This window comes from Mercenaria mercenaria, chromosome 17 (genome assembly GCF_021730395.1).
Source record: "Mercenaria mercenaria strain notata chromosome 17, MADL_Memer_1, whole genome shotgun sequence".
In the NCBI taxonomy this organism is placed as follows: Eukaryota; Metazoa; Mollusca; class Bivalvia; order Venerida; family Veneridae; genus Mercenaria; species Mercenaria mercenaria.
The window spans coordinates 50062527-50074114 of NC_069377.1; the positions used below are offsets into that span (position 1 = coordinate 50062527).

The 11588-nt window shown below is 34.9% G+C and overlaps 1 protein-coding gene across 1 annotated transcript in view; it reads left to right on the forward strand.

The window, feature by feature from the left end:
- The window catches only part of LOC123536176 (FAD synthase-like), a 56828-nt gene extending 46079 nt beyond the window's left edge, over positions 1-10749 (forward strand). Inside the window, exons 11-13 of the mRNA XM_045319121.2 lie at positions 3673-3794; positions 5046-5187; positions 6507-10749. Of these exons, the coding sequence (XP_045175056.2) occupies positions 3673-3794; positions 5046-5187; positions 6507-6645 (403 nt within the window). The 3' untranslated portion in view covers positions 6646-10749. The remainder of the gene's footprint in view (positions 1-3672; positions 3795-5045; positions 5188-6506) is intronic.
- Positions 10750-11588: the final 839 nt, after the last annotated feature.

Genomic DNA, 11588 nt, shown 5'->3' on the forward strand with positions numbered 1-11588 from the left:
GGTCACCATATTATGGTACCTGCAACCAACATAGATTTCATGTTGATCTTGATTGTAACATATGTATTGTGGGAGCTGTAGATCATCTACCATGATAGTTTGACCTTCCTCCAAGTGTTCCGAGATAAGAAAAATGGAGCCTGTGTGGCAGCATACCAGTATAGATCCATTATCTAACAGCATCATTCCTTCAGGTCTAATAAGACCCTGGTGCTTGTATACCGTTGATACATCCCCTTTTAATGTTATACTGACAATACTGTGGTCTCCTGAGTCACTGATATAGATACGGCCCAAAACCTCATTCATAACAATGTAGTTGGGTGTTTTAAATATTTCATTATTTAGAATAATGATGTTTTTGACATTACCTTGTGAATCCATTATGAGTACACTGTTTAGATCCTTGCAAATCACATAGAGGTAGCCTTGATGGTAACTTATACCTCTACACTGTTTTATTACTTTAATTCTGTGGACAGTTGATAAAATTGATTGATTACCAACTAATGCTTGAGTAAGGACCTTCCAAGCCAGTGATGTTTTACTTCTTATTACCATGATAAGAATCTCTTTCTTCTCTGGCATTGACACAGCAATTTGGTCATTGGGCAGGGCGGCAATGTCAAATGGAGCTGAATCAAGACTTTTCTCTTCTAGATTTAGTCTTTTTTGAGTGTCCAAAATTATCAGCCTTGTGTTACATTCGTCAGCCAGCACAAGTTTGTTTGAGGACAAGACAGCACATCCAGTGATTGTCTGAAAGTTCTCAGACATTCCAAAGCTATTATATTCTTTTACACTTAAAGATTTAAATGTTCTTGTAGGATGTCGCGTGGTCATCTCTCCGAAAACATTTTTCCTGGAAAGAAATGTGTCAAGGTTGACAATATGTTTAAATACTTGTTCTATTTCTGATGTTTTCAGTATTTCTTCAGCCTTTATTACTTCTTCAGACCAAAGTGTTAATTTAGCCTGCTTTGCAGCAATGAAAAAGTTGGCATCTTCATGTGATTCTTCATACTCTTGTAATCTTGTTCGGTACTTCTTGATGTCTGATGAAAATCTTGTGCATTTTTCAGTCACTTCCTGGACTTCCTGTTTGTCTTTCAACTTTCTGTCTGTTGCATCTCTTTCGACTTGCTTTCTTAAATGCACTATACGTTTATTTATTTCTTCCTGAAAATTTGTCATGTCTTGGATTGCTTTTTCATAGTAAACGTCTATCTTTTTGTCTCTTATTGCTGCCTTTTTGATAATATCATCAAACTCTGTCTGTTTAAGATTTAGTTTCTTCATTACCTTCTTGAATTCTTCTTTGGTGCCTTTATCAGAACATTTATCAGGTATATAGTCAGTATTGCAGTTTCTGTGATCTATGATAACGCAGTCGTTGCAGCAAAGTGCCTCATGCTTTGGGCAGAAAAATTTGATCAGTTCATCCTTATGAGTGGAACATCGCTCTGTGCAAATGTTTGTATCCCTAGGCATTTCAGCTTTTTTGCTGATATCCTTATCCATCATTTTGTGATGCTTTGAAGCTCCAGTTTTCAGGTGGTATGGTATGCAAGTCTTGCATAGGTATTCCTTGCATTCAGCGCAAAACCTGTGGGCCTCTACTTGCAGTCCGTCTCTCAAGCAAAGATCACAGCTGTAGTCGAAGTCCTCTGTTGAACTTATTGATGTTGTATCTCTTAAGTCTGATAGTCTTCTTCCAGAAATCGCCATGTTACATACACAGTTTACATTATGACTGCTGTGCTTATCTATATTTTTTTCTCCTTTCACCTTTCTTTTTTGTTCTAAGCTTTAAATAGTATCCAGTTGAAGAAGGTAGAATTTATTATCGCCATCAACATTCTATATTATGTGATCAAGTTTTATATCTATTTTCTAAAATTTGTTTTTTATCGAATTGACATACTGATACAAATTCAGTAATGTCAGATAAAATTTGTTTTAGATTTTAGCTACAAAGTCTAGGCATTTATCAGTATGATAAACATTACATTAGATATCAGTGAACCTATATATTTTACAGTTATACATAATAGCTTTTTTTAACTACTGTGAAACACAAACACTTGGGCATCGATGGCTGAATTACCGCTTTCCCTTTGTCTTCTACATTTGAATCGCTTGAATCCCTAGATAACTTAAACATTATGGTCATCCCTTGCAAATATGAGCAATTAGTGTTTTACTAGAATTAACAGGGGTTGTTTTATTCACTGTCCAGGAAGTGGGGAAGGATGTAAAAAAGTCAGTTTTTCGGTCTGTCCCTTTATCAGCAGGTCTGCACATAACTGTAGGTAACCAGTTATCAACACTTTTCAGTTACTGACAAGATATTACAATATGACTTGATTTATGTTATATACTTATAAACTGAAAGTAATTGCATGTTTTAAACAAAATGTTACACAGGCAATTTAGATATAAATAAAAAAAGAAAATTTATTGTCAAACTCAGCTGAGACTGAAAATGTTTTGTGAATACGTGGCCTGGTCTTTTGTTTTAGATTTCATTCAGCCAGACTAGAGTCACCACCCTTGACTTTGTCAAAAATATGCAGAGCATAAAAGTTTGTGTCACACGTATCTGAAAATGTATTTGACCTAGGGTCATGAAACATAATAGGAATATTATTCAGCATGTGTTGTTGTGCACCTAGGGTGTTGTTCTTGATTTTTATCAATCAGACCAGAGTTATGGTCCTTCATTTAGTCAAAAATAATCATAATGGGCAAACAAGTTTGTATTGCATGTATCTCAAAACTCAAAAAGTCTTTGACTCAGTGTCATAAAACATTAGAGGATTGTTATATAGCATATGAAGTTGTGCACCTGATGTTTTGTTTGGGATTTTACTCACTCAGACCAGAGTTATGGTCCTTGACTTGGAGAATAATACAAAGAAAGTGCTTAAAAGTTTGTGTTGCATATATCTTAAAAATTCTGTTTAGAGCATAAAAGTTGATGTCTCATATATCTCAAAATGTACTTGACCAAGAGTCATAAAACGTTAGAGGATTGTTATATAGCATGTGAAGTTGTGTACCTGGTGTTCTGTTTGGGATTTCACTCAGCTAGACTGAAGTTTTGGTCCTTGACATAATGAAAAGTGTACATTAAATGCTTGGAAGTTTGTGTTTCATGTATCTTAAAAATATTTCACATAGTCATGAAGCTATGTACAGTGACAGGAAGTGGGCGCATCTTTGTGGACACACATCTAGTTCAGTACTGTTCAAAGTAATATTATGTATTTTGTGCAGTGAGGGGACAGTTAACCCATTCAGAATTCATTTCATTTATTTACATTTCATATAATGATACTTCTTATTGTATGATCTACCGGTATTAACGTTTTTTTCTGATTGGCTAGATTGGCCTGTCATTGCACAAGATAACCATGACATTACACATTTTTAATTACATATTAAATCAATGCAAAACATTATGATATTGCACATTTACTATAAATTCTCAGTAAAAATCATATAAGGCATTAAGTGTAAGGGTGGTGGGGTCCACGATGGGGGATGGGGGGTGTTATTTAAACTTTATCTTTATGTTAGTGAAAAAATTATCATAAAATCACAATAATGCAAATTTACTAAAAGTAACCATTTATCATACTATAGGTATTTTTTCTTATATCCTTGCAGGTATAAACTAGAGATGTTACATTTCAATGGTCGTATCAAAGACAGCCTTAGGGATCTGCAGGTCCAGCATCCAGAGATAAAGGCTGTAATAATGGGAACAAGGGAAACTGATCCATATTCTAGCAAGTATTTTAGCCGCACCATGAGAAAACCAACATAGTGCATTCGCGACCAGCATGGATCCAGACCAGCTGCACATCCGTGCAGTCTGGTCAGGATCCATACTGTTCGCTAACGGTTTCTCTAATTGCAATAGGGTTTGAAAGCAAACAGTATGGATCCTGGCCAGACTGTGTGAATATGCAGGCTTGTCTGGATCCATGTTGGTCGCAAATGCACTATGTTGGTTTTCTCATGGTGGGGCTCAATTTTTATTACTTTAAAAAGGGACTTGTAGTTATTTTTAAATCATGATAGAATATTCTATTGGCAGAGGTTGAACTTCTTCAATCCTTAATATAAATATTGTGGGTTCTGTAAATTGCTCATTCATATAAAAACAAATTAAATTTGGATTGCTGGTACTAGAAATGACTAAATAAGGATAACTGATACTTATATGAAGTTTATTAGGACATATTTTATATTGGGTAAATATTTTGATTTTGTTTGTGTTTGTTTGGTTTAATGTCACACGGACACAGTTATAGGTCATATGGCTACTTTTCAGCTTTTTATGGTAGAAGAAGACCCCAGGTGCCCCTCCGTGCATTATTTCATCACAAGCAGGCACCTGGGTAGAAGCACTGGCCTTCTGCAAGCCAACTGGATGGCTTCCTCACATGAAGAATCAACGCCCTGAATGAGGCTTGAACCCACAAGGTTGAGGGGCAAATGATTTGAAGTGACCTTAACCACTTGGCCGTGAAGGCCCCCTAAATATTTTGAACCTAGAAATGGTTGCAATGGCAATATTGCACATTTCTTCCTTTGATTGACATCTTCCTGATTATTACTATTGCATCTTGACAGTGATATCGAGTGCCATGTTCAGCTATGAAGGATTTTGCAACTTTTTAAGCTTAAAAACAATTTCAGTTCCTTAAAAAGTATAGATAGTTTCCAGTGACTTTGACTTATTGTTTTGCAAATATTATAGATCTTTTTCCATCAAGACGGATTGGGCCTGTTAATTCTACGGTAATTGCTGTCTGGGGGCAAATGGGAAGAAAACAGCAATATTGTATTTTTATTTGAAGAAAGGTTTTGCCTCAAGTATTATGAACATAATATAAATAAAGGAAAGTTAGTTTTACATGACTTAAAGAAAATGTATGAAACTACCATTGGTAAATCAAACTTCAACTTGTCTTAATTCCTGAGAACACAATCATCTAAATGTTCAAATAAATATGTAAACATTCCATTTACAGGTCATTTGAAATCATTTGCAATGACTGATACTGACTGGCCACAGTTTATGCGGGTAAATCCACTACTAGACTGGACGTATAGTGATATATGGAAGTTTTTGCGTTCCTTATGTTTGCCTTACTGTAGTCTGTATGATAGAGGGTAAGTGTGAGGGTAAATCTAATATTAAATAATGTATGTAAATATGTATGATGATATAAGGACATTTTAATGGTTCCAATGTCTGTATGATAGAGGTTAAGTGCGAGCATAAACCTACTACTAGACTGGATGTACTGTGATATATGTAGGTGTTTTTTTCCCTATGTTTACCTTATTGTAGTAGATCCACTACTAGACTGGATGTATAGTGATTTTATGTAAGTTTTTTTTAGGTCCCTATGTTTACCTTACTGTAGTCTGTATGATAGAGGGTAAGTGTGAGTATACATCCACTACTAGACAGGATGTTTGGTGATATATACTAGATGTCCCAGAAAGAAAAGATTGTAAGTGAAAAATAGTACTTTTGAGGACATATAGTGATATATGGAAGTTTTATCCCCCCCCCCCCCAAAGAAAAAACGTGTGTCCAATTTCTCCCACACTATTAGCCTGATTTGCTTCAAACTTTCACAAATGAACAACCTAGATATGCAGATGACGATAAAGGAAGGATTTTTTCTGTGGCTATTTTTACCAGTTATGGCCCTTTGATAGTTTTGCTACATAGAATAATAGAGAAAAAGCTTGCACGTCCAATTCCTCCCACATATTAGCCTGATTTGCTTCAGACTTCCACAGATGAACAAGCTTGATGTGCAGATGACCATAAAGGAAGGATTTTGTTTCTTTAACTCTGGACGTAGTATTTAATTAAAGTACGGTTGGCTTTGTTTTGAGAAATATGCACTTTTATTTTATGTTTTTCGGTGGTTTATCGAAATATAACGGTGAATTATATCCTGATAAACTCACTGGCCACTCAGTGAAAATTATCAAATCTGATACCCGGATTAACGTCAAAAAGTTTACCGAGCGTACTGAAAGCCGGAAACAATATGACGATGACGTCGTTAAAATGACGTCATCTTTGCGATGCTTCCTGATAAAATTTCCCGCAAATTTCGACATTTTATTGAAATAAACACAACAAAAGTAGAGTTTTAGACATAAAATAAACAGAAAAATTGTTGGCATCGATGTAATATCACGGTAATTTCACTCATGAACACCAAAAGTTGTTATTTTTCACTCGTGGCTGCGCCACTCGTGAAAATATCACTTTTGGTGCCCACTCGGTGAAATTATAACGTGATATTACACCGAAACCAACAGTTATCCTCTATGTACTGAATGGAAGTAAAAAATGAGTTTAAAATAATACTTCAGCAGAATAAAAGAAAAATTAAAATGTTTATGCTGTTTGATATAAAACTGTGTAATACAGAAAAATTTACACTGATTACCGTATGTTTCAGGTATACTTCACTGGGTAGTATGAACAACACACATCCAAATCCTTCCTTACAGTATGTTGATGAAAATGGAATAGTGAAATATAAACCTGCCTACAAACTCGAGGCAGATTCACAAGAAAGAGATGGAAGAAATACTTGATGACTGTATTGTTTTAGAAAAGGATATTATAAAAATGTTTTCAGCTCACCCGAGCACAAAGTGCTCAGCATGAGCTGTTGTGATCATCCTGTGTCTGCCGTCCATTTTGAACAATTTCACTGTTGGCTCATAATGAAACTTAGTCAGAATGTGAACCATAACAAAATCTCAGACAAGTTTGAAACTGGGTTATCTAGGGTTAAAGAAATATGTCACAAGGTCAGATTGATAGAAAAAGCTTGTTTACATGCTGGAGGCAATATTTTCTTCTTGATTTGTATGTAACATGATCATAAAGTTTGTTGTTATAATGTCTGTGTCTAGTTTGAAAGTTGGTTAACTGGAATCAAAAATTAGGTAACTAGGTCAAACCATAATACAACCTTGTTGATACTCTAGAGGTCATATATATTTCTTCTTCTTCTTGTCGTTCGCGACTACACTGTCAGACCAATCATTATTATATTAAATCTAGGTTTAGTTGGAAACTGGGTCAAACACTATGTCATATTATGGGAACAACCTTGTAAACGCTCAGTTGATCACATTTTCTATCTGGTATTCATTAAACTTTGTAAAAGAAATATTGTCTTTATGAAATCTAAACATGTTTAAGCTTAAATACCTTAGGTCAATAACTAGGTCATGATATCAAATTAAAACACTTTGTTAAGTTAATACTTTCTACTTCTGTCAGAATGCTTGTCTGTTTAAAAATCTAGATGAAGCTCAAAAACAGTCATTCAGGGTGTGAAGCTAGCTCACTAGGTCAATTCAAAGAAACACTTGATTAAAACTTTCTGTCTGATATACATAAAGTATGGTCAAAATTTTGTTTTAATGAAGTCCAGGTCATGTGGGGTAAAAACAAGCTCAGGTGAGCAATACAGGGCCTTTCATGTTCCTGTTCTTATTTATTCAAACAGATGACAAATCAAATACATGTATTCAGAACAAACAAACAGGCGGGTATCTTTTTGTGAAAGTTAAAAGTCCTGTTATATACTATTATTTATCCCCCCCCGCCAAAGGCGAAGGGGATATTAGAAATGCTCTCCGTCCGTCCGCAACGATCTTTGTCCGGAGCATAACTCCAAAAGTACTGGAGGGATTTCCTTCAAACTTCATACACTGATAGAACACATTGGGAGGAAGTGCAGAGTGCAAGAACAATAACTCTACCTTGCCTATTTTTTGAGTTATTCCCCTTTATCATATTTTCTTAAAAAATTTTGTCCGGAGCATATCTTCTTCATGCATGGAGGGATTTTGATATATCTTGGCATAAATGTTCACCACCACGAGGCGGAGTGTCATGCGCAAGAACTAGGTCCCTAGGTCTAAGGTCAAGGTCACACTTAGAGGTCAAAGGATACAAGAATGAAAACCTTGTCCGGAGCATTTCTTCATCATGCATAGAGGGATTTTGATATAACTTGGCACAAATGTTCACCACCACGAGACGGAGTGTCATGCGCAAGATCCAGGTCCCTAGGTCTAAGGTCAAGGTCACACTTAGAGGCCAAAGGTCAGATACAAGAATGACTTTGTCCAAAGCATTTCTTTTTCATGCATGGAGGGATTTTGATGTAACTTGGCACAATTATACACCATCATGAGACGAAGTGTCATGCGCAGTTCCCTTCTTTAGAATTACTTCCCTTTGTTGTTACTTTAAATAGCTTTTATTGTAACTTTTTCATTACCAGTCGTAGGGAAAAATCGAGACCACTTTTCTGTAGTACAACATGCATGCTACATCCAATTTTGAGGTGTATTTTGACCAATCTCTACCTGGTCTGGTAAAGATTTTGTGGACTTAGAAAAACAAAAGACTTACAATGATTTCTAAACAACCACAAAATTAAAATTCCATTTGCAAATACAGCTGCTAGAGTAAAGAAATTTGCTGTGACGGACGTATATTGTGACATTCTGGCACTCTTGTTCCCTGTAAGCTTTCCATTCCTTCTTTTTACAGTAGCCATATAGAAAAACATCATAGCTATACTGTTCATGAAAATTAATAAAATTTAGCCGTAAACCACCTCACCACTGACTTATTCTTTCTTCCACATCTTTAAAACTCCTGATGCGGACCACAACTAAACGGTTCTTCAAAGCTTTCCCCAAATTTAATACTTTCAGACACTAACTTGCCAGGAACTTTAGCCTTCAATTATAATATGCCTGGCGGGGGGGATTAGCCATGTCTAACATGGCTCTTGTTAAGTACATGGTTGTTGACCAAGGGCAAAGGTCGAGCCTGATGCGGATTTTAAAGTTTGCATATATCCAGTGTCTGGCCACAAAACCATGAAACAATATCATTTTACCAACAACACTTTCTTCTGTTCTTCAGTAATTATGCAACTACACCAGTGATGTGGCAGCCATTTTGTTTAGATCAAAACTTATATCGGACATTCCCTTACCTGATACAGAATATATCCTGTCAACATTTGATATCTCTTCAATAATGGAAATGCAGGAAACCTGTAGGCAAAATAATAGAGTATTCTTATACACTGTATTTTATATCAGAAGAACAAATGAATTTGTTGTTAAAAATTACATTCTTAATTATTTTATAAACAGAGTATATACGTAGTTTTTACCTTATTCAGTTGCAGCTCGCATAAGTCAAAGGATCTAAGTATATTGTATTAGCTCACACATGTACAATATGAAGAATGTAAAGAAATTATTTTCCCAGAAAGGTTCATATTATTCACTGAAGAACTGTCTGTGATCAATACTGTCCGAGATTAGATGAATGTATGACACATAGTTAATGTTTGCCTTTTTTGTACATGCAAAGTTTAATAAAATGGCAGTTTTCACCACCTTTGATAGGGGAGGCTACTTGCAAACTTTACAACACAATTGTGTTTCAATAAATTCTTTCAATGTTGTTGATATATTTTACAAAACACTACCGGTAGTTGAGTATAGAATTAACATAAAATGAAGTTAATGAAGTGGTTTCTTTATTTTCAAAAGTTGACCTAATCTGAATTAAGAACAAATTGTATATTTTCTATTCTTACATGACTCTGTTTGATTTCCAGTTAAACAAAGAAGGAAATTAAGCTCTTGTGTATTCTGTGATAAACAACAGTTGACACGCAGACCGGTAAGAGAGCATTATGACGTCAAATTGCCGTATGACGTCCGATACATTACTCCTCTGGTAAATGAAGTCCAGCATAATATTTATTAAAATATGTCAATGAACATGTCAGAATGAAAACAATCAAGACTTTCTTGTGAATTATCGTCTAATTTACCATGGTTCATCATTCATCGTGGTTCAATTCCTCCGCATCTAAACTCTGAACCTTGGTAAATTAGACGATAAACCACTCGAAGGCCTTGATTATTTGTTAAAGGTCCATTACTAAGGGAAAGTGAGTTGGCAATTTTTTTCATAGCCAGTGCATAGACTTCTGCAAGACACTAAATAATGAAGATTGGCAGGTCAAAATTTACAGAAGGTCTTTGGAACTCAAAGAAATGTATGTGTATTATGTTGAAATTTCAATGAATCGACAGAATGACCCCCCAGGTCTTTTTAACTTTCTTCATACTTCATAGAAAAATAATTGTACATATACTGCGATTTATTTTGAATTTCTACATACCAACTTTCATTTTCCAATAAAATGAAATAGTTTCTGTGCTTTTTAAAAGAAATTAAAATGTTCACTTTCCTTAGTATTGGACCTTTAAGTAACACAGGGGTTTAATTCAGTATTTACATAAGGTGAGCCTAGCTGATACTTGGTCAATATGATTCACCAGTTATTGTTATAATGTATGTGTGCTTTGGCAAAATGTATGCACATTCACAGTTTAAAATTGGTGCCAAATAGTGTACAGATGCATCAAAGAAGTTGATAATGCTGGTACGAGTTCCTAACATGGTGTATATGTTTTGTAATGATAGTCCTAAAAAGTTAAGTCATTGTTATCATTTAAAATTGTACTTGTTGTATGAAATGAGTGTTGTTTCTTGTAAAATTCTACGGCACTTTGAAACCTGCAGAAACAGCACTGCAGAAAAACTAAAATATACATAAATAAAGAAATACCTATACTGTATGTATGTAGTGTTTGTTTAGTAGTCTCACCCTAGTCATTTTAACTTAAATTTGCCAGGAATATTGCCTTGAAACCAGGCTACAGACAGGAAGGCAGTTGGTTACTATTGTTTTACTAGTTGTCAGCTTATTTAAAGGTCGCACTGGAATGGTTGAAAGAGGGATTAGGATCTGCGACTAGTTCCTGAGGCAGCTGCCTTAACCACTAGGTCACATTGTATACTTATGTTTAAAGATAACTACAATTTTCAACACATATGAGAAGAATCTTTACGAATTTCTTACACATTTTAATCTTAGCCAAGTGTTTGATTTTTCACATGTGAGAGAATAGTTTGTTTCATCAAAACTATGTACCTTTGTCCATTTTCATATGAATTTCAATAATTTTCTATATAAAAAAATAGTGCAAAACCATTGCAAGGATGTCTGTCACTTTTAGTAGTTCATTGGAATGACAAGAATATTTAGACAGCTTGTGTATCATGCATGGTCCTTTAACTGTTGGACAATGGTGACATCATGGTCAGAGACCATAAATTTAAAAAAGTATTTGGAACTTACTTAAAAGCCCATGTAATCAACACTCCCACGAAAAATTCTGCCTCGGTGTTTTTTCAGGTCTGGTCTGTGAACTGATGTACGTGTATTTAAATGAAAGCTTTATAATGTAAAACGTTTTAATATTTAACATTAACCGTAAATTCAACACTGAATCAAGAACTGATATCACCAAGACACAAGATGTCACTATAGGTCTGTATATTTTACGATAAAAGAAATTGAAACAAAAATGAATTTACGAAACGAAGATTTTCAGTAGTAAAACAACTCTATGCA